The following is a 23,993-nucleotide window of genomic DNA, read 5'->3' as shown; positions in this document are numbered from 1 at the left end:
CCACACGTATGACGAACTGACCGCTCACCCAAAAAATGCATTAAGCAGCTTTCACATCAGCAGTAATGGCAGATGGATATGGGGTTTACTTACTGGATTTTTGAGGGAGTGTAAGGGGAAATCCAGATTAAAGGAAAATGAAATATGGGCTGAAATTTTGATGATGTTGTCATGGAGACGTCACAAAAACTTCTGAGCATGAGTGGTACAGAGTCTGAAATAAACAGCCATGTGGAAACACCTCAGCTCAGGTAGTTTGACGTGTCCCACTCCTTTTACTAGTGCCAGGTTGGCGCATGGGCGCACACACACACACACACACACACAATTCAAACTAGGGTCTTCAGGAGGGGTAGGGCTTGCTGCCCATCTGTGCTTGGTTAGTGCTTGTGCTTCTCATCACATCAGCTTGGTTCATGTTGATGCTTAGATGACGTTAGCAGTTCGCACTCAGCGCATAGCAGGTAGATTGAATGTGAATTTCTCTCTGCTGTCAAACGTTAGCCTGTTGAGCTGAAAGTATCAAGCTCTGGCTCGGCCAAGATTTGGACAGAGAGAACGTGTTAATCAGACTGGCAAATGCAAAACATCGAAAAGAACAGGAACACCGTAATAAACCATAGGATCAAGAACCAATGACAGACATCTGTCAAGGTTATTCATTTGCTGATAAGGATATAAACAGACTCCAAGGAATGTACTTTTTTTCCCATCGTGTGCATTGCTTGTGATGAAAGCAACTATAATCGTAGTGCAAGGGAAAGGGTAGATCTCTCAAACAGACGTGTAATACCACAGTGCATCACTTGTGTCATCCAGGCTCTCGTTCCTTCCATTCCTTCATCTTCCACAATGCCTACCCCATACCAAAGGGTCCTCAGGAGACAAAGCTACATTTTTTGTGTATGTTAACTCCATGTACACTGGGGGAGATATCGGCATGCTTTGGGGAATCCCAAGGTTTGCATAATTCTTTTAAACAACAAGGAAAAAATACACACACACACCCCAAAAAAACCTGAATCCAAATGAGGGTAGATTATCCCATGAAATGTTGAGGGTCAAACTGGAAAAGAAAACATGGAAACAGTAAGGAGTCATGAAGTGTCCTAGAGGAGAATATGACTAGTTAGCATACCTATTAGAAGGTTACTGCAACATTGGGGGGGGGTCCTCATTTGTTTCTATAATAACCAAAAGCTTTCATACTGAGGACTTCACTGGGATAGTGACTCATCTGTTTGTTCTGTCTTACAACAGATGGGGGGGGACACCTATAAGTTGTCAAGAGAATCATAGAGTTGGAAGAGTCCACAAGGACCATCCAGTTCAACCCCCTGCCAAGCAGGAAACACCATCAAAGCATTCTTGACATATGCCTGTCAAGCCTCTGCTTAAAGACCTCCAGAGAAGGAGACTCCACCACACTCCTTGGTAGCAAATTCCACTGCCGAACAGCTCTTACTGTAGGGAAGTTCTTCCTAATGTTTAGGTGGAATCTTCTTTCTTGTAGTTTGAATCCATTGCTCCGTGTCCGCTTCCCTGGAGCAGCAGAAAACAACCTTTCTCCCTCCTCTATATGACAACCTTTTATATATTGAACATGGCTATCATATCACCCCTTAACCTTCTCTTCTCCAGGCTAAACATACCCAGCTCCCTAAGCCATTCCTCATAAGGCATCGTTTCCAGGCCTTTGACCATTTTTGTTGCCCTCTTCTGGACACGTTCCAGCTTGTAAGTATCCTTCTTGAACTGTGGTGGCCAGAACTAGACACAGTACTCCAGGTGAGGTCTGACCAGAGCAGAATACAGTGGTACTATTACTTCCCTTGATCTAGATGCTATACTCCTATTGATGCAGCCCAGTATTGCATTGGCTTTTTAAGCTGCTGCATCACACTGCTGACTCATGTCAAGTTTGTGGTCTACCAAGACTCCTAGATCCTTTTCACATGTACTGCTCTCAAGCCAGGTGTCTCCCATCCTGTATTTGTGCCTTTCAATTTTTTTGCCCAAGTGTAGTACTTTACATTTCTCCTTGTTAAAATTCATCTTGTTTGCTTTGGCCCAGTTGTCTAATCTGTTAAGGTTATTTTGAAGTGTGATCCTGTCCTCTGGGGTATTAGCCACCCCTCCCAATTTGGTGTCATCTGCAAACTTGCTCAGGGTGCCCTCAAGCCCATCATCCAAGTCACTGATAAAGAGAAATGCAGCCATTGCATTTTGTAAGAACACAGATGGGGATGCTAAACTATTTAGGAAAACAGACACAATTAGAGATGAAGTTTCAATGTTTTATTCAAGTTGGGTTTGCTTGTTTGTTTCATTTTAAGTGGTGTCCAGTACAGCATTTTGGGGTCTAATGCCACACACAAAAAAAGATGGAAGACTGAAGATGTAACCATTAAACTTCTAAAAAGAGAGAGAAGAAGAGATAAAAACAAAGTCCATCTTGTTTAATGCAACGTCACTAGGTGATTACAGTTACAAAAGACTTCCCTGCTTATGGCTCTTCTTGTACAAGCTTTTCCAGAATGAGTGCAATGGAAAGAACCACAACACAGGATGTGATTTTTAAGTGGTATTGGCTGAGTCACATCAAACTTTCTACACGCCAAAGTTATACGAAGTGAACACTCTAAAGCACTCCAAGGACAAGCTGTTGGTGTAGGAAGAGAGCTGAAGGTGTAGGAGGGAGAACTAAGTAAGACTTAAACATGTATGATGCCATCTGCCTGAGCAGCCCCTTATCAGACAAATTTGAACACTCCATCACAGAATGAAAGCCGGCTAATTCAAGTGACAGGAAAAGGAGCTTCCCAAGCACTTGGATAGATTGGCATTCTCATAGCATGAATTCCAAACAAATCAGACCTTCGTATTAATAGCTGGTAAGTATGGCGTTCTAATAAGCAACATCCCCCCCCCCCCAAAAGCCCTGGAACTGGAGGGGGGAAAGCATCACCGGCCTTCTCTGAACACACGCACTTTGAAGCTTAGCCTTCTTTAACCAGGTTCAACATGACTGACACATGGCAATAATTGCATCCCAGACATAAAACATTGAAAAGTACACTAAATTCGGAAGGTAGCTATGCTGTATAGTATTTCAGAATTAATCACCAGAAATAATGGTGGTACAATTCCTTCTTTTATGCTTCGAATTCCAGTCCTAGACCTAGTTTGTGGCCACCTGCGTTGACATTCTTCCCATCCAACAAAGCCGACAGTGTCAATTTAATACCTGCACGGCAAAACAGTGAGAGAGAGAAGATATGAGCATTCATACTTAGGAACGTAAGGGCAATGCATACAAACTGACAGCGATTTCCTCCCGGACACAGTTTCTGACTACCGTGTTCTGGCTATGTCCGGGAAATTCTGGACATATGGGAACCCTATTTGAGAGATGTATAAGAACTAGACATACAATGGATATAAGGGGGTTAATTAATACTTTCCTAATATAGAACAGTGGTTCCATAACTTCAGTACAACTACAAAAAAAAACCTCACTTAGCTATTTGCTCGCCACTCCTTGTGATATCAGCATTAGCAACACTGTCCTTTGACTCACCCTCTTTCAGTATTTTAGATTTGATCCAAGCAAATGACTACAACAAAGCATGATCAATTACAGTGGTGCCTCGCAAGACGAATTTAATTCGTTGCACGAGTCAATTCATTTTGCGAAACATTCGTCTCGTGAATCGCGGTTTCCCATAGGAATGCATTGAAATTTCTTTTCTTTTCTTTTTTGCCCATAGGAACGCATTAAATTTCAATGCATTCCTATGGGAAACCGCGATTCGCAAGACGAATGTTTCGCAAAACGAATTCGTCTTGCGAGTCACCATCAGATCGCAAGAATCATTCGTCTTGCGAAAAATTCGTCTTGCAGGGCATTCGTCTTGCGAGGTACCACTGTATCCATAATTCTTACATAGATTGATCAGCTTGAACTGTCAATTTAGATTTAATGTTATTGGCACTGTAGTGGCAATTTATCTGAGGAAGTACAGCAAAAAATATAAAAACCAGATGGAGTAGTGTTCAGTCGCCTTCACAAGAGGCTAGGAGAATTCAAATTTAGATAAAAAATAAAGCCTGAAAGAACTGATCATTAGGGTTGAAGAATAATCAGGCTTTCCAGACGGCACAGGCATACAACAAAAGCACACATGTCATTTTCTACCATAACCATTTGGACAGAAAAGGTCAGCAGAATTGAATACAATCCTATTCCATGCGTACCTGGCTTCAGAGTCTGAGTATATCCTAAACCAATCAGACTGGAATTATTCACTTTAGCCTGAAAAACAGAAGTGAAGATATCGTTCAAACTTCTTGTTGCAGGTCATAAAAAGAATTGTGGAAAACAGAAATGACAGTTTATTTGCTCAGGGGAAGGAAATTGGGAATTAGGAAAGCATGTGGATATTTATTTGAAAATGCAGGTCTTGTTGAGTTCAATAGGTCTCCCCGCCCCCCGCCCCCACCGCCCACCCCCATCAGCTAAGTGTGCAAAAGACTACTAATGCATTTCCTAACTCTTTACTTTTGCTGAACAAAAGTTTTCTCCAGCTGCTCAGTACAACATTGTGGCTTGCAGCTCAAATGGCACAAGTAGAATGAACTTAGGGTGTTGGCTTGCTGCCAGTGTAAAAGGAAAGCAAATGGAAACTTACACCCCCACCCTCCCACCCATTGATAAATTTGAACCTAAGGCTGAGCATGATGTTTTGCTGCCAGGAATCATTTTAAAAGCTCTCTGCAAGTCGTCCAGTTACCATCCAGCCTCTATACTGCAGCCAAAATATGAAAGGCTGGTCTTGAACAAGAGAGCCCTCGCTTTCCACTCTCCAGAACAGCTACTGCAGGTGCACCATGCGGTATTCCAACCAAGGAAATAATTAATGAAAGGGGTCGTCAACTTCTACCACAGCTCTGATTGTGTATTTGATCCTGCTTTTCGCGCTGCCCTCGTGCCTCTACTGCCAACCCCCGTTGCCCTCCCCAGTGGGGCCATGTCAGGCACCTGTCCACAAGTGGAACGAGCAGCCACAGCCACCATAGTAAAGACCAGTGTTTTAGAGCATCAGTGCTACTGAGGCTACATGCAGGGCTAAAATAAACAAACAAACAAACCCCGCCCATCTGGCTGGGTTTCCCCAGCCACTCTGGGTGGCTTCCAACAGAATATTAAAAACATAATAAAACATCCCCAGGAAGGAAAAAATCCCCGGGAAGGAAAATGTAGAGGTTTCTTTTTTTCCAGGTGCAGAGATTTAAAATAAAAATTAAAAAATGTTATGACTAAGATGTGATTGTGGGGCAACGAGTTGTACCCAACAAAATTTTACATGGAGTAGTGAAATTAATGGGTTTATGTTAGCCATGTCTATTCATTTCAATGGGCTACTCAGAGTAGAACTAACATTGGACACAAGCCTATATATCAGACACGGGAAACCTTTGGCCCTATAAATAATAATAACAAGAACAAGAACAAGAACAACAACAACAACAACAACAACAACAACAACAACAACAACAACAACATATTTATTATTCATACTCCGCCCATCTGGCTGGGTTTCCCCAGCCACTCTGGGCAGCTTCCAACAAAAGATTAAAAATACATTAGAACATCAGTCATTAAAAACTTCCCTAAACAGGACTGCCTTCAGATGTCTTCTAAATGTCATATAGTTGTTTATTTCTTTGACATCTGATGGGAGGGCATTCCACAGGACAGACACTACTACCAAGAAGGCCCTCTCCTCCTCCTCCTTGCCCAGTGGCAGATTTTGGGCTTTCAGATATCAGCAGCGCCCTGTGCGACACCAAAATTCAGCGCCCCCCTTGCCTTCCATTCTAAGTCATTGTTGCGGCAACCTCTCAGCTCGGTGCCCAGTGCGGGCTAACCAGACACACTCCCCTAAATCTGCCTCTGCCTAGCCTCAGAACTTGAGTCAGCAGATGGAAGAGAGAGAGAGCCAGCAACAGCTACAGCAGCTCTTGCAGTACTGCCAGTTCAAAACACACATACGTTAGGTTTGTTAAACCTCTTGGCTCATTCTCCCTTCTATTCTTTAGCCAGTAGTTTCATGAGTCAAAGGAAACGATGAGGAAATTGTCTGTGCAACTGCCATAGCACAGCACTGAGTGAAGCTACGGCAGCTGCATACACATCTCTGCCCAGCAGCTGTGAGAAGACCTGTGGTGGTGATAGTTACTCGCTATGAGCAACTAGGCAAAGTGCTAAATCTACAAAGCCGTTTTGCTCAGATACAATCTGTTTTCTTATCAACGTCTCCACATTGTTAACACCCAATGTATATGAATACAGCTGAATAACTAGGGGAAATAAATGTAGAAAGGTGACATCAAGGGGAAAGCAAATGGAAACCATTTTTTTTAAAAAAAAAAAAATAGTGTTTATAAGAGGTGCTGGTGTCTCTTTTCTCTCAGGGCTGCTTTCCTTGCCTGGACCTAGCTTGAGAAGTGAAGCAAGAGGAAGCAGTGATTACCAGTGAGGTAGGTGACCCAGCAGATGGGTTGCTGTTGATCTCCAGGAGGGGAGGGGAGGGCAGCAGGAAGGTATGTACATTGGCAGAAGTGCAGGACTGGCTCTGCTGATGCTTTTGCACTGCACCAACCTCCCCACCACCTTGCCCTTTGCAGGGAGCAACAGAAACCCACCTGCTGGGAAGCCGGCATAGCTGTTCCACCCCACCTGCTGAGCTGCTTCTGGTGATTTCAGCTAAATGGCCTTGGAATTCCAGGAGAATTAAGCAGTCAACTTCTGTAACGGAATAAATCTCAAGGAAAATGAGTGTCTACATGTTACTCACAGAGAAAGACGCATCTGGGTCAATTTGATATTTGGCAGCTATTCCAAAGCGGGTGTTGCTATTTCCAGCTGTCCAAGCAAGATTGACGGCAGTTTCCAGTTTATTATTCACCTTCTGATAAATGGAACCTCCAAATTCTGTGCCATCATTCCTGTAAGAACATTTTTCATACCTTATTGTACAGTCATTTGTGGGAAGAGTGCAAGCCTAGGCATGGCTATGTTTATAATTTGCTGCTGAATTGTTTTAATGGTTGGATGCTGTGCTTTTACTCTTTTTTAATGTTTATATTGCATAGCTTTTACTCTTTTTTAATGTTTATATTGTTTAGCTTTTCATCATTTTTACACTGCTGTGAGATCCTGTAGGATGAAGGGCAGTCTAAATGACAATCAATTATACATAGTGCTTAATAAAACACATGAAGGAAATACATTAACAGCATCCTTTCACACTTTTTATTTCTTCTATAAATTAGTGTGAACATCAGTCCGTCATCCATTCCAGATCATTTCTAAACCCAGATCTCCAAAACCCTTCATCTGGAATTAGAAATGATCTGGAAGGTCCTATATATTTGTATAAATATAAATTTGGATAAGTGAAAATGCAATCTTCCTCTGACCAAAGCACATAGTGATGTTTAAAGCATCCAAGTTATTGATAAAGAAACAGTATCACCTTCCTTTCCATCACTTCTTCCTTTTCTTACAATACTTTCCCAGTAGGCAATCTTGCCAGTACTTACACATTGGTGTGAAGCTGAAATTCATCGGTCTTGTAACCAACAGCAAAATTGCTCTGAGTTATTCTGGACTTAGCAGTCTCAAAAGTCATTTGGTAACCAGCCAGCCAACCTTCATAGCCAAAGACAAAGGCACCACGTATTGAAGGACCAGCAATGTCAAAATCCATGTCACAGCCCAAGTTGATATGTTCCCGCTTGTATCCAGACTTGACTTTAGCATTCTTCTTCCTAAAAGGAAAACCATGCTTTATATTACTTTTTTAAAAATCATGCATTCGAAAGCTATTTCCCCCTCACTGCTATGTACCAGTTCCACGCATTTTCCACAGCTGGAGGCAGAAACGTTTCTCAATATCAGCTGCTGGAGACTACAGGAGGGAGGTGCTGATCCTGCTTGTGGTTTTTCCAGAGGCATTTTGGTTGGCCACTTTCAGAACAGACCGCTGAACTAGAGTCAGTGACATGGTCCAGCCGGCTTCTCTTATGTTCTTGCCACCACCAGAAACCTTGGTGGAGACGGCCAACACAAATTAACCTCTTTCTTTGTATGCTGAGTCGCCCTTCATGCTATAGTCACCATGCATAAGCTATCTTAAGATACTACCTCATCATGCACCATGCACCTGGTGGCTGAAACAAGTGGGCCAATTTTTTCAGCCTCTCCATTATTAGAGCTTATAAAGCAAAAACTGGATGGCCACCTATCATGCAGGCTACAGCAACAAATTTATTGCATCAGCAGGGGACTGAGCTGGATGCTTTTGAGGTCCCAATTCTATGATTCTAACCAGCAGTCAGTCCTGTTTTGAGCTGTTGAAATAGGCACTGCACTATTTCAATACAGCGGACTAATGATCAATGCAGTAAGTTAGGGAAAAAATTTGGAACATTATCTGAATATATTGACTCAAACTGATGGTTGGCAAACATTTTACTTGCAATGCCTTTATTACCAGGCACCCTTCCACATGCTGGTTAAATTAAGGACCTACTTTTTTATCTGTTATCAATCAACCACAGTCTTCCCTCTTAACTCATTCAGCGTTATTTTAACCTGGATATTCACACTGAAGCCAAATGGAACACTTAGATGACCCAAGACCGAAACCCAGGTGTAGCAGCTTGTGGTTCGACATGACATGCACCCCAGGAGGGTGACTGCTACACTAATCGGCAGACATATCCCTCTTTCACGTACCGGCGCCTCCATCTCAAGTTTGGAGAAGAGGCAAACCTCAGAGCCACCTCAAGAGATCACAGTTCAAGGCTCACTGAAGGCAGGTGCTATCAGTGAAAGCAACACTTTCACTACTTCATTTATATCAGGCATGTCCAACAGGTCTACCGATAGATCACTGGACGTCTGTGGTAGATCACCAGTAGATCAGTGGCTCCCCCCAAAGATGCTAAAAAACTTTGTCTCCCCTAAGAAAAGCTCAACATCTTAGCCCTGCACCCCTAAAATGACCTGAACCACCAAAAACAGGGCTTTCCTTCCTAAAAAAAGCTCACCGTCACTTTCCTCTTTCCTAAAGAAGCTCAACAACTTTGACCTGAACCCCCCAAATGGTGGTAGATCACTACCAGTTTTTAACTCTGTGAGTAGATCGCAGTCTCTTGGAAGTTGGCCACCACTGATTTATATAAATGGTGTCACTTAACCACATAATTAATTCAAAGGATGCTGGCCTGCCTCCATTTTCCCTGGGATTAATTGAAAGCACGTGTGTTTCTGACATTTGTGACTCCTGAACAGTGTGGTGGTTTTTTAAGGAGCCTTATATGGGCAGGAACCTGCCTAATATTAGGCTAGAATATTTGTCCATCTAACCCAGAACTGATTAGACTGACTGGCAGTGGCCCATCAGAGTCTCAGGTAGCACTTTCCTATTACCTGTTATCTGATCTAGCTGGAGATGCTGTGCATGCAAGGAACATTGGAAACTGCCTTATACTCAGACCCTTGGGCCATTAGGTTTGCGCTGGGCATTCAACTGGGTCCTTCTGCATGTGAAGCACAGGCTGTACCTCTGAACTATATTCCCTCCCTAAAGGATGCTCGTGTGGCACTGATGGAGAAAGGGACAGTCGGGAACAGTCCCAACTAGCATCTCAAGAAAGCAGCCACCTTCCATCTTCTCTTCCCATCCGCCCTGCGGTCTTGCTTGGAAGCCACAAGGGAAACTTCCTTAGCCATTCCCTATCTTTCTTTGCCAGGCATGTCACACACCCTCTCTTTCAACTCCCAAACTCCATCAGGGGACCCAGTTATAAAAGGAGAGCGGGGTCTTTCCCCACTGAAGCCCATGGATACGCTGGGGCGTTATCCCAACATGCAGAAAGCCAGTCTCCTCTGTGCAGCTTTCCATAGCTCCTCTGTGGAAATCAGGGGCAGGTTATCCCATCCCAATGTGAAAGATGGATGGGGGAGGGTCTCCTTTGACCTCATACAGGGCTTCAGGGGTGCTCCAAGGTACCAGGTCAGGGGAGAGGTGTGGCTGGTGGTGACATTTTGATTGGTTATGAACGTCAGTCAAAGTCTGCAGACACCTGCACCAAGGGAATGACAAGGCTGAGGTTCATCGCTCACTTGTGTGGTTTCTGCTGTGCCGCCAATGAGGCAGTAGGACAGCATCCACCAAAGACAGCATGGAGGACTGTGAAAAGGATTACCTGTCACTGGAGTCCAGTCCACAGAAGCATTCCTCTCAATACCCACTCACTTGGAAAGGAGATTTATGGCTCTGTGTCTTACCCACCTTTAAGATCTAGCGCTCAGTAGATCAGTAATTCAGCTGTTTTGAAAATGCAACTTCTGAAACTGGGTTGCGAAGGGCCACACTTCATGCAACACTAAGCACACAACATGCTGTGGCAACTTTTGTCCTTTCATTGCTAATGGCAAGTACAGGGAGACCAGTTTTCATCAGGACTGTGATGCTGGAGTGGGGAGGCGATTCTTTTATTTGCCACTGTGGTTCTGATGAAAATCAGTGTTCCCTGTGTCTTGGGTGAATAGCAGCTCTGCAGAGAGCAGTTTTATTTAGCACAATGGTTGAGGAAGAAGGAGTGAAACCACTCCTATCCTACATTCCGCAGTCCCCAAAGCGAATCAATACACACCCCAATTTGAAACCAAAAATATGCAACAACCAAGAGGTGCATTTAACACCATGTCTAAATTGGGCCTTAAAATGGCTAGTTCCCAAATGGACATTTTAAAATCACACCAGTAATTAAAAGGATCTATTTAATTTAATAATTTTAGTGGATCTCTTATTTAGAGCTTTGTGTCAATGCTAAGGTGGATGCCACATTAACCCCTGGTGCTTTTAGCAAAGGTGCTCTGTCATTTTACATTTTTTTATTCCCATCCAGGTAAGAACTGCTAGTAAAACCTGTGTTTGTAATGATGCTCCAAAGCCAAATGTGAAGTCTATGGAGCAGATATTCAGTTATCATTCTGAGACTGAACATCCACAACTCAGGAAAGGGACACCATGCATAATGAATGCAGCCCTGATTACTGGAAATGCAATGCACTACTTTTAGCTGTGCTACATTCTGACATCAGGAGCATTTAGAAAGGATGCTAAAAATGAAGACGCACACACACAAATATTAAGTACGTATAATCTCCCAGCTGCTTAATCCTCCTGGCCCACATAATATGCAGGAAACAGCCACAGCATCGAAACCGTTCAACCCACCAAAGGCATCTAGCATTACAGCCTGCAAGAATGGAGACCAGAATTCCAGCTGGGGCAGGGGAAGAGGAGGCATCCCAAATAGCACAACTTAGTGGTAAAGAGTGAGACAGTTATTGTTAAGTAGCACTAGACAGACCTTGCACTACAGGCTGTTGGAAGATGTATTTTGCCTTTATCTTAGGCTAAAATTAGTAGCAGTTATGACAACTGGCCCAAGCGATAACTATTTTAAATAGCACCACACTGAAGTTTGCAAAAAGAAAAGACCTTCGTGAAAAGGGAAGAGATGGTCGCACACAAAGGATAATCACTAATGCAGCCCAGATTGGAAAGATAAAGCAAATTAAGCAGGCAACTAAGAACAACAAAAAGGTTATTCTACTGTATGAATGTACCCACTCCTTACCCAGTGTTAGGAGAGAATGAGGAGTCAAAGGTCAGCTTCAGTCCATGTGCAAGCTGAACAGAAAAAGAAATTCACCAATTGCATTTATAGTTTGAAAGGATAACAGCTTAAAGAGATGAAAAACTGCCATCTTTCAATGTAACACTCACCTGATCTTCTAAAGTTATCTCGGTGCCTAGTGTGTTGTCTGTGTTCCACTTCTCTGTGAATGTCAAGCCATATTCTGTCCACCTGTACTTGGTTTCCAAACTTCCAGAAACTTTGGTTGTTTCTGTATTTGCTGAACCTGAGCTTGTAAATTCCTAAGGACAAAATGCAGGGTTTTCACAAAGCCACCTTAGAGTTACAAAAATATACAGGCCCCTGTCCCAAGTAGACAGGTGGCAGCTTGCTGTATTGGAAGTCAATCTTGCTTTATTGGAAATGTCAATTAAAATGACATGAAAAAAATCATGTTTGGACTTTCTCTACTCACCAGTCCATTTTCAGATTTTGTTTTCAAATCCAACTTTACTAAGCCAAATCCTAAGAAAATATAAATAAGCCAGAATGAAGTCAGTAACCATCTGGGGCAGAGGGAAGCAGTGTTTCTGATTGAACTTTCATAAAATGTAAGTCTTCTATGCAGGAAGAAAAGCATTTAAGAAGCTACACTAATTTCTACAGCTTGCAAGAAGGTGGAATATGATTATATTCACATAATATATTATCTAGCCACAGGACAATCAGCATAAACATGTTAAACTTTTGCTGCTGCTCTTGCAAGAAGTAAACTGAGCTAGATGTGACTATTTGCAGCATTTTTATATATTTCTATTGATTAGTGTTTTCAGTTGTATCTGTTTTAATTCATGTTGTGAGGCAGTACTGGAAGACGGGATATAAATAAAATGAATAATGGGGGAACACATGATGAGATCCATGATTCTATGATATATTTAACAGTTTTCTTCAAAGGATCAGAAGGCGAACTGCTGAAATAAATACCCCAAAAGAAAACCCCCAAATGCACAACACCATCTTTAGTACACAAATTCTGGGACTTGGCCCCAATTTATTCCCTTCCACAGGTTACAGAGTGAAGTGACAAGACTGATTACTCAGGCTGGCAGCAGCTGGATAAAATTGTTAATTCAGTCTGGTCAAAAAAGGGACATGTCTCCAGTTGTCTCTACCACTGAAAAACAATTCAAAAATACACAGTTGCCAACACTGCCTCCAGATATACAGTTAGATGGGCTTAGATAGGCTTTTTACAAAGTGGGGGCTACATCTGAGAACAATTCTTTGCATCCCTCTGCTGCAATTTACACCTTGAAGGACATGAGCTACACTCATAAATACCGTGTTTCTCATATTATAAGACACGTCTTATATTTATTTTTTTCTCAAAAATACACACTATGGCTTATTTTCAAGGGATGTCTTATTTTTTTCCTCCTCCTCCTGCCGCGGCCGGCATTGCTGCTGCGCCTATCACTATGTCTTATTTTCGGGGTATGGCTTATATTCCTTGAATGCTTAAAAATCCTGCTATGGCTTATTTTATGGGTATGTCTTAAAATATGAGAAACAGGGTACAGACAGAGAGGTCCTGTGCATCTTTAGTCAGAAGGTTTACTAAGTGACATAGCTGTCAAGTTCTCCCTTTTTTAAAGGGAAATTCCCTGATGCTGAATAGGCTTCCTCGGGAGAAAAGGGAAAACTTGACAGCTATGCTAAGTGAGCTAAATGATGCCCAGAAGCTAGTGCATACTGGGAAAGACCTGTTCTGAGGGCACAGTTTGATCTACGTATATTGACTGTGATCTATAACACACACAACTGGCCAGAAACTGCAATTATAGTTGTGTGAAATCCTAGAAATCAACAACCCAGATAACCAGTGAAAGACCACCCATTTCCTTGCGGCAATATTTACCATATCCCTTGGTGAAGATGTCCCTAGCAGATTTTCCTAGGTCAGCATAAGCAGGGGGGACAGCCATTTTCTGCCAAAAAAAGAGAGAAGACACTTGAGTTATAGTTTTGTGGATAATCCAAACACCACGGTGCTTTTGTCATTCCAGGTCCAGTCACCAATTAACCAAAAAGCGGACTACTAATTAAAGCCTTTTTCATGTTACCCACTGGTCAATGTAAAAACAATCCCCACAATCAAGAACAGAGCTGACTTTGCTAGCCTTGAAGCCCAAAGCATCTAGCAGAAACAGTCAACAAAATCAAACAAAGTCATCAAAGTTATGCAATATTAGGATCTGGATCTAAGGACAGATCGTGAAGCTGAGGCTCCAATACTTTGGTCACCTCATGAGAAAAGAAGACTCCCTGGAAAAGACCCTGATGTTGGGAAAGATGGAGGGCACAAGGAGAAGGGGACAACAGAGGACGAGATGGTTGGACAGTGTTCTCGAAGCTACGAACATGAGTTTGACCCAACTGCGGGAGGCAGTGCAAGACAGGAGTGCCTGGCGTGCTCTGGTCCATGGGGTCACGAAGAGTCAGACACGACTAAACAACTAAACAACAGCAACAACATAAAAGTTATTCTAAAAACAATCATTCTTTAGGAACAGGAACCATAGAGATACATTTCATAGCAATCAAGCCTATAACCACATGAGGTTAACAAATCTTATAATTGAGCTCAATGAAATGACATTTTAAAGCATCTTTGCTCTCCTCCTGCAAGGCCAGTATGTTACACGTAAGTAGACTTGCCTTGCAATAACCAAGACAGGCCCAACTCATGAGCCCTTAAATCTTTTACCCTTCACCCAGATGAATATGCAACAGTGCCTTAAGGCTTATCTGACTCATTACACATTGTTTATTGTAGAAACTGAAGATTCCACCCTCATTTCGTAAATGGATTAGAAGATCCATTAGTATACTACTAGCTGCACACCATAGGTTAGAAGCTTTACACAGAATAATTTATTTTGCCAGTAAGCAACAGACATTGAGGATCTATTTCATATTTCAGGGGCTTTGTCACAGACAGAATCATTTACCATAGGAGAACGCAAAGTAAGGATATGCTGAACACCAAATGGTGCGTGTCCCTAAACCTTTTTGGAGCAAACACCACTAAGTCGTTGCTTATTTTGGCTCCAGACCAGGAGCAATTTGCTTTTACAAGAGAAATACCAGAGCACATATGTCAGATAGGTACTTTAGCAGTTATTCACAGCCTGAAGCGCTAAGTGCAACAAGCTGTTGCATGCCAGAGTTGGATACCACTCTTAGATAAGTCAAGAGTCTCAAGAGTCTCTTCTGGCTCAAATTGAACTGCTACATCAAGCAAACCAAGAAAACAAGCTACAAAGCATCTTTCTGACCTGGTAACATAGTCAACATTCTTGAGGGTACACTGATTGAGAGATACAAACCCGATATTAACTTAACTATTCTGTGACCGTCTCCAGGGTGCTCCAAGCCTGCCATCCAACTCAGTAAACTTAAAAGAGATGCTCCTCAACTAATCAGATCTTTAGCAAAATGAAAGACCCGAAGGCCGAGAATCAGTGTAACTAGCCACCTGGTGTGGCATGTGTGCTGCAGCCGGGGGACACAGAATTGGCCTGTGCCTCCATGGACAGATCTCAAAAGCAGTTGACCTGAATGTGAGCACTAGGTCAGAGAAGGGACCTCTCAAGATTCTACAGGTGTCTGGAGTGACTAGATCTGCATGCATCTTTCCATGCGGCAAGCACTGTCTTCCTAGGCCTCCTTCTCCAGTGCTGTACTTGTCCACTGCTATACTAGTGTGAGCTGGAGTAAACAATACCTGGAACAGCTCCTTTAAGGATGTTTTCGTGGTGCTCAGATGTGACAGCTATCAGTCAGGACAACTTCTATTCCAACTGGCTACAAATCCATTCTAAAACACCAGTAGGTAGAACTGAAGAAAGCCACGTCACCAGGATCAGCTCCAGGGTTTTTCAAGCAAGCCACCACAGCACAGGAAACGTCAGTGATGGCTGTGTGATGAATCGATCATGACACGCCAGCTTAATGCAGCAATCTAAACTATAACTACGAAGCAGTGGGAGGTGTCCAAACCCCATCTTATGCAATTACTGAAATTAAGGAATATTAAAAGATAATCCTGCATCTAATGAGAATTGAGTTCTAAGCAACTATTAACTTCACAGGGGATCAGGTGTCTGAAATAGACAATATCAGTGTTTTTTCCTGTGGTTAACCCCGATTGAGATATGAATCATCAAGGGGAGGAAAAGTTACTTGCTTCCTCTGTGCAAGAGCTGATCAATCGTTTTAGGCCTGCTATAGCTCAAAGACAACTGTCAGCCTCCACAAGTTGAAAGTTCAATGAGCTTAATGAGTGGGGCTGCAGGGTCTTAACAGGGCAGCCTGTAAGTGCCCCTATATATCAGTCCTGGGATCTCAGAATGTGAACTCTGAGCGGGTCATAAGTGAAACTGCATGTCAGTGTCTGATCCCAGCCTTGAAGGTGATAAAGCTATCACATGACTCAATCCCTAGGGGTTCAAGGATATCACCAAGACTGAAATAGCAGGGACAAAATGCAAGTCAGTGTTAAGCGCTCCTGACTTAGCAACACTAAACTCTGGCATCTGTTGTCCCACCTCATGATTCTGCAATTTATAGGATTATTACATTTTTAAAAGATGTTGTGGAAGCAAAGTCAGGTAGCAAGCTTTAGAAGCTAATTGTTTTAGGAAACAGCACCTGGCAGGAATAGGTTGGAGTTCCTTCATACTCGGGTTAAGAAGCCTCCCTCTAAAAGAAAAGTAAGTTTGTTCTTGTATATTCCTCTCACTGAAAATAATAATATTATTATTTACACCCCGCCCATCTGGCTGGTTTTCCCTAACCACTCTGGGTGGCTTCCAACAAAATATTAAATATACAATAAAACATCAAACATTAAAAACTTCCCTAAACAGAGCTGCCTTCAGACGTCTTCTAAAAGTCAGATAGTTGTTTATTTCCTTGACATCTAATGGGAGGGCGTTCCACAGGGCGGGCGCCACCACCAAGAAGGCCCTCTGCCTGGTTCCATGTAACTTGGCTTCTCGCAATGAGGGAACCGCCAGAAGGCCCTTGGAGCTGGACTTCCGTGTCCGGGCAGAACAATGGGGGGGACGCTCCTTCAGGTATACTGGACCGAGGCCATTTAGGGCTTTAAAGGTCAGCACCAACACTTTGAACTGTGCTCGGAAACGTACTGGGAGCCAACGTAGATCTTTCAAGACCGGTGTTATGTGGTCTCGGCAATTCCCATCATCCCTAGCTAACAGGACCAGTGGTCAAGGATGATGGGAATTGTAATATCTGGAGGGCCGGAGTTTGCCTATGCCTGGCATAGCCACAACAGGATGACAAGTTGAAATTGTTCTGGACCCTTGAGCATGGAACAGTTCATTTTTTAAACCAAAAGGAATTATTTGCTGTTTTAAAAAAACCCACTTATCTTATTTTAAGGGCACAAGAAAAGCCCTGCAGGATCAGGCCAAAAGCCTACCAAGTCCAGCATCCTGTTCTCACAACTCAGAAAGGTAAACAGTAACAAGTAATGTGTCATTTTCAGGAGTCTGGAGACTGTGGCAGAATCCTAAAGTGCCAGCAGCTACAGAATGTCAGGGCTGATCTTGACACAGTGTTTAAACTAAGGCAATCAATCCCAATAGGAGGAGCTTTGTACAAAGAAGTTTTCAGGTTTGGTCTTCATCACATAATATTGTGTTTTTCTCCAAGTAATTCAGCTTTCCTTGCTGCATTTGAGTACCTTCTTGATGCTGGTTAGCAGTAACCCCCCCAGAACAAGATGTACGGTAGCACACAGTGTTAGAAACTCAGATATGTAAGCTAGGTGCCAAATGGCTCCTTAAACCAAGATTGCCGTCGCCAAAACGGAATGTCTAGTTGCTATTTTGGGGTAAGACAGCTCTAAAGTTTTATTTTTCAAACAATGGACTGACTGTGGTTGATTCTCAGGTAAACATCTGGCTAGTTCAGATGACAACCTTGAGCAAGGTTAAGAACTCTGAGAACTTAAATAAGAAAACTGATTGGATCCAGGGACAGTCCACAGGGACAGTCCATTCTGTTCCCTTTTTTGGCCGGATGGGCGGGGTATAAATAATATATTATCATTATCATTATTATTATTATTATTATTATTATTATTTCCCCTTAATGGTGACTGCTGCTGCTCAGGCTGCACAGAGAAAGCGTTTTGGTTCCAGAAATTCATTCCAATTGTGCAGATAAAATATAACTGATAGAATTCTACAGGATGGGGTATTAGTGTGTGAAGACAGTCCATCTTCACTTGGTTGCAAGTGGTCAAAAGTCAGCTGGAAAATTTGGCTGGAGCTTGGCCAATTTCAAACACTGGTAGCACACCTTGCCACAAAGCTACTGTAAGCAAAGAATTGCTACATACCTTGAATCCTGCCTTATTCTCCCTGACTTACTGTGTGAACAGGTGCAGAAAGCAATCAAACCTAAGCCCTTCAGCCCACAGAACACATTCATATTACTAAAGACAAAGGCGATTCAAGAGACTAATATTTGTTCTGACTTCCTGCTCCACAGTCAAACCTCCATAAAAATTCCAGCTCTAACCCACATGCAGACTTCACGGTCATATTGACTGATGTGACATTTTGCATGGGACTTGACCTGACCACACAGAAGTGGTAGGAAAATGCCTTGCTACTCATTTGCTGATACTGTAATATTTTTACATGAGAACATAAGAGCCTGCTTGGTTAGGCCAAGGGTCATCTAGTCTTGCATTCTGTTCTCACACTGGCCAACCACATGCTTATGGGAAACCAACAAGCAGGATTCAAGCACAAGAACACTCTCCCCTCCTGTGGCTCGAAGCAACTGGTTTTCAGAAGCATTACTGCCTCCAGCCACTGGGGCAGAGCTTAGCCATGATGGCTAGCAGCCACTTTAGTGACTCTCAGACTACATACATAACCCGCTGAGGAAGAAATCCTACATCTGCTAACTTGGTCCACATACTCCAGTAGTGCCCAAGCAATTGTTCACACTATATGTATGAGGTTCTGTTCAGTCACCTGTAAATGTTTCCTATTACAGAGGAATAATTTCTCCTGGCTATTATAGGCTGGAATCCATACCTTTTACATAGGGAATGTCTAAAGCACAGAGATGTGGCCACCACAGAAGTCAGAGCCAAACATATCAGACTGCAGAAGTAGAAAGTTGCCAAGTCTCCTGATGAAAGACCTCTTAGATCTTGCAGCTCACAAGCAATTAAAAGAAAGGTGGAATATACATTTCAAAATATCCCACAGAATTTCTTGGAACCTTTTGCAGACTGAAAAGATGGATTTTGCCCCCTCTGCATCACCTACACTGATTTGTTTTTTTTCCTCTTTCTCTCTTAATCTTTTTTCCATTGTAAAAAATTGATTACCAGAATAGTCAAATCAATATATGTAGTAACTGTAAATTGTGCCTTATTTAAGGCACAGAACTTGGCACATCAATGACATGAAAGGCATGGGGCAGGGAGAAAAATGGGACATTGGAGACTTAATGCTACCTGTCCGTTATCACTAACTGCATTGCTGAGAATTGGCGGGGGGGTTTCTTTCATTGTATCTTTTTTGAAACATTTCAATAAACAACAAACAAAATGGACCCAATTTCTTCTCCATATACCAAGCCTCCCTCCCATACATCTATATAAACACACACACACACACACACACACACACACACACGACCCATTCCTAACAGTGCTAGCCTTATCTTATCTCCACTGTCACCTAGGTCATGTCTATCTCATATTTGCTACCCACAGTCAGTATTTGACTTCTACCAATCCTCGCCTTTTGCATCTAATGTTCCTTGGTGAGAAACAGTTTGCACTCAGCTCCTGCTTTCCATAGGTGGTAAAAGGACAGTGAGTGCACAGTTCTCTGGCTCTGTGCTTTTATGTTGTGCATTTGAGGATTTTCTTTGCCTTCTCTCTAGTGATATCCATCCTGCAATCTTGATGTACATTTCATTTAAAGGTAAAGGTAAAGGGACCCCTGACCATTAGGTCCAGTCATGACAGACTCTGGGGTTGTGGTACTCATCTCGCTCTATTGGCCAAGGGAGCCGGCGTACAGCTTCCAAGTCATGTGGCCAGCATGACAAAGCCGCTTCTGGTGAACCAGAGCAGCACACAGTACCTATTTATCTACTTGCACTTTGATGTGCTTTCGAACTGCTAGGTTGGCAGGAGCTGGGACCGAGCAACGGGAGCTCACCCCATCGCGGGGATTCGAACCTCCGACCTTCTGATTGGCAAGTCCTAGGCTCTGTGGTTTAACCCACATCACCACCTGCGTCCCTTACCTTTCATATACTCATTATCAAAATCTGAATACAGCATTGTGAGCACTCAGTTCTGACTCCACCCCCCTAGCTGGACGAGGATACGGGAGGAGGACAGGAATGAAAAATGTGCCCAAGTGTATCATTTCTCAAATAAAGAAAGCATGGGCAGAGCTTTGTGTTTAAAATATATGTTCCTTCAAAGCAACAGTATGACATGCCACTGAAATGATAGGGAACTTGTTTACAGATTCACCGTGGATTTTTATTCAGAAAACAATTTTAGCTCCACATATTAAGTACTACAACTCCCATTATGCCTGAACATTGGCCATGATGACCAGAGCTGCTGGGAATTGGAGTCCAACAACATCTGGAAGGCCACAGGTTTTGCTGCCCTGATGAAAGCAGGTTTTATTATTTTTATTAGCATAGCTAATTCACTAAATAATAATGTATAAAATTTAGGCTGACAGCCTAGACAAGCGTACTAGTAAGTGGCATTGAACTCTATTATTATTCTTAAATCTGCATATATAGCTGAGAATCTAACTGTAGCTTCATCATATACCGTGTTTCTCCGAAAATAAGACACTGTCTTATATTTATTTTTCCTCAAAAAAAAAAAAAACACTGTGGCTTATTTTCAGGGGATGTCTTAATACCTTCTTCCTTTGTGTTTTAAGAATTAGATTTTGTTCTTACTTTGCCTCTAGGTGTCTTTTTTAAAATGTGTTGCTTTATTTCTGCTACAGACTTTATGAAAACTGCTGGGAAGCCTTTTAGCAAGGCACCTTGGAGAAGATTTCACCAATGTTGCCCACACATGAACAGTTCTGTTGAAAGAATTAAAGGAAAGCACATCACTAGTATATGCCTTGCTAAAAGACCAGAGGCATATGCAAATGGAGCAACTGAAAAACAATAGCCTCAGTGTAACTTCCCACTGAGATCAGTATCTGCTAAATGTAATATGTGAGTCTGTTTTGCTCCTTGGACACTTGTCTGGAAGACAACACCTGTACTGGCAGCCAGAATATTTACATATGACAGTGTACATGCTTCTTTCATACAGTAGCCTTCAATCCCTTGGATTTCCTGAACCAGCTGAGGACATCTGACTTCTGCACCTGCCAAATCAGGAACCTGTGGACATATGTCTCATATGTATCTGAAAGTGGGTGCTATCTCTCTGCATTGCTTTTGACAAAATGTGCATTTGAACCTTCATCCTTATTCTGGCATATCTAGGCTGCATTCCCACAGCAGTTTATTCCTTTTCCTTTTGTTAATTTCTGCATTATATTTGAGCTTTCACCATAGCTGCCAAGTTTTCCCTTTTCTTGCGAGGAAGCCTATTCAGCATAAGGGAATTTCCCTTTAAAAAAGGGAGAACTTGGCAGCTATGGCTTTCACACAAGGTAAAGGATAGTTCTAGTAAAATACAGTAGAAGTTTAGTACTGGGGGGGGGGAGAGAATCTGTTTGCCACCCCACTAAACGAAACAAAAATAATAGCAGGAGCAAAATGACGAAATTAGAGGTGGTAATTAGCATACAGATTTTTCCTGCCATTTTCACGGGGGAATCAAGTTGGAATCAAGTTGGAACAGAAGCACACATGTGCAGAAAGGATGAGGGAGTAGCAACATTGTCCAATGAACACTGTAGCCACTGGTGTGATGAAATTTAGCATGTCATGTAAAAAAAAAAGTCACAGTTCCATACTGAAGTGTGAAAGAAACATTAGTCTCACATGTACTTTTAAAAGCATGCTTAGAATTGGATGTCATGTGTCAGTTTTGCTCAATGCCAAAGCACATTTTCAAAACACACATTTATGTTTTATCCCCATACCTTTGGTTGCCAACGGCTTTGAATTTGTGCTAGTAGTTAATATTGGGTTTAATTCTATTACAAACAAAAAGGATTGTGACACTATACACGGAAAGTTAGAAATATCCCACATATAATTAACTGTCTATTTGCTAGATATATGTAATGTAATAGGCACTGTAGAACTCTATCTACTTATGAATGCCTAGGCTTCTGCCTAGAGCAACAAATACAATCTGCATCCAGCCATAATGGTTGCAAAAATCAGTTGCAAAAACAGGTCACATTCAGATAGCCCCAAAATCAATCTGAGAATTAAGGTATTTCCCATTGCAGACAGTGCAATTTGATGTAGCCATGCTCTTGAATATTGAAAAAACCCTTGCTATTTGTTTTTTAAATGACATTCCTTTAGAATTATCTACATCCATTTGAAGACATTCAAATACACCCAGCCAATTGGGGCAAAACCTCATGACTTCATGTTCTCCACCCATTGAACTTTTGCCTTCATCCAGCAGATATAAGAACAAGCAAGGACATTGAGGGCATTTAGAGGTCAAGGGGAAGAACCTGAAAAGAGGAAACTGGAGGGAAGCAGCACCCACTAACAGGTAGCCAGAAAAGGCTTCGACGCTGTTACCTGTGCGCTGCATCTAGACCTTGCCAAACCCACGTTACCGTGTCTGTGGCCTACCCCGGGGTTACACCATCTGGCCTGGCTATTACTTGGGTATGTGCTGCCCAGGAGCGCAAGGAGCATTCAGCTGGAGGCCTTTCCAGCGAGGAAGAAGAGTACATGGAGTCGGCGCGAAGCACGCTTCGCGCACAGAGAAGGTCACCTACAGCTCGGTGCTGCTGAGCGCGGGGAGAAAGGGAGCGGCAGACACCACCACCACCCTCGTCCCCGTCTTCCAGGAGCCCCCGGCGGGGATGGGCTGGCACGCAGATGGCGCTGGCTTGGAAGAAGAGGTGCCCAAGGGCCAGCCAGTCACCTCTGGGAGGGAAGGATGGAGAGACGGGAAGAGGTTTGATGGGAAGCAGATGCGCACGAGGGAGGCCCCCGAGAGGGCTTCTGGCTGCGGCGGCGGCGAAGCGAGGCGGCCTCGTCTAGGGCTTTCCGGGGCCTGCGGCGGCGTGCCGATCAGGCAGCCTTCGCGGCCTTGAAATAGAAAGGGCAAGGCGCCAGGGGTCGCGCTGGAGGGCAAGGCGATTTCTCCTCGCCATCCTCGTGACGGCCACCTCCCAAGGCCTGCAGTGGCGCAAAGCTTTCTCCTCCCCCCAGCATCCCTCTCTCCAGCTGCGGCGGGCAGGGTAGCAGTAGCCACGCCAAGGCCGCCTGCCCCGGCTCGCCTTCCCTCCCGATCCCTGCAGCGGCCCGGAGAGAGGCTGCCTTGCAGCCCCGGCGCCAGCAGCGGCCGATCTGGCTCGTCCTCCTTACCGTGTCTTTGCCGTGGCCGCAGCAAGGCTTCTGGTGAGCAGCAGCGGCGGGAGGGGCGACGGAGGCGGCGTGGAACGGGGCGGATCTTGCAGGCGCCGAGGCCAGCATCGCGGGAGAGCCACGGGCAGCAGGCAGGAAGGCAGGCAGACGGACGGACCCTCCCAGCCGAGCAGAGGGACGTGACTGCGCCGCCGTCGGACGCTCGCCGGCCGCGGATAGGCTGAGCGCCGGGGACGAGAGGGGGGGATGGCAGAAGAAGCGGGGCTGGGCTTTCCGGGCGAAGGGAGCGGCTCGGCCAATGAGTCAACGGCGGCGTCTCTCGCGTCTTAAGCCGCACGGTGGTTGCCAAGCGCGACACTGGAGGCGGGCGCCTGCGGAGTCGCCGGATCGTTCAGGTTTAGCGCATCGCCTTTTCTTCCCCGGGCCGCTGCTGCAGTTTGAGACGAGGTGGCGAGGAGGTGGTGTTAAATGCCTCGTTCCCAACCGAAATCGGTGGCCCTCGCTTCCAAGCGGAGCTCCCGCTTAGAAATGGTGGCCTTTATTAGCATTTATTCCTCGCTTTACACACACAAGTCTCCAAGCGAATAGAACACCCAAAACAGCTAGAAATCCGTTAAAAGCCAGAGAGCAAAGATCGC

General features: G+C 43.8%; 1 protein-coding gene across 4 annotated transcripts; it reads right to left on the bottom strand.

Annotated features, from left to right (window-relative positions):
* Positions 1-1,047: 1,047 nt before the first annotated feature.
* On the bottom strand, positions 1,048-23,524 carry VDAC1 (voltage dependent anion channel 1). 4 transcript variants are annotated; one of them, XM_035105436.2, is made up of 10 exons: positions 23,356-23,524; positions 13,646-13,715; positions 12,200-12,249; positions 11,874-12,026; positions 11,725-11,777; positions 7,609-7,836; positions 6,861-7,011; positions 4,258-4,315; positions 3,127-3,247; positions 1,048-1,066 (listed from the first exon to the last, which is right to left on the bottom strand). In XM_035105436.2, the coding sequence occupies exons 1-9, from the start codon at positions 23,461-23,463 to the stop codon at positions 3,156-3,158; spliced, it is 963 nt and encodes a 320-aa protein (XP_034961327.1). In that variant the 5' UTR covers positions 23,464-23,524; the 3' UTR covers positions 1,048-1,066; positions 3,127-3,155. The 4 variants fall into 4 exon arrangements, with proteins under 4 accessions (XP_034961327.1, XP_034961326.1, XP_034961325.1 ...); XM_035105435.2 differs by lacking the exon at positions 1,048-1,066 and adding an exon at positions 2,284-2,415; XM_035105434.2 differs by lacking the exon at positions 1,048-1,066 and having other exon boundaries at positions 2,284-3,247; positions 23,356-23,523.
* Positions 23,525-23,993: the final 469 nt, after the last annotated feature.

This window comes from Zootoca vivipara, chromosome 2 (assembly GCF_963506605.1).
Source record: "Zootoca vivipara chromosome 2, rZooViv1.1, whole genome shotgun sequence".
In the NCBI taxonomy this organism is placed as follows: domain Eukaryota; kingdom Metazoa; phylum Chordata; class Lepidosauria; order Squamata; family Lacertidae; genus Zootoca; species Zootoca vivipara.
Note: the sequence above shows the minus strand (reverse complement) of the source record. Positions and strands in the feature narration are given on the sequence as shown.

What these genes read in the sequence shown, in the direction of transcription:
- VDAC1 (XM_035105436.2), bottom strand. Translation starts at nt 23,463, where the DNA reads ATGCTGGCCTCGGCGCCTGCAAGATCCGCCCCGTTCCACGCCGCCTCC. An exon ending in AGATAACTTTAGAAGATCAG is followed by an intron (nt 11,778 to 11,873) that starts GTGAGTGTTACA and finishes TTTTCTGTTCAG; the next exon opens with CTTGCACATGGACTGAAGCT. An exon ending in TTTCAGCTTCACACCAATGT is followed by an intron (nt 7,012 to 7,608) that starts GTAAGTACTGGC and finishes ATGTTCTTACAG; the next exon opens with GAATGATGGCACAGAATTTG.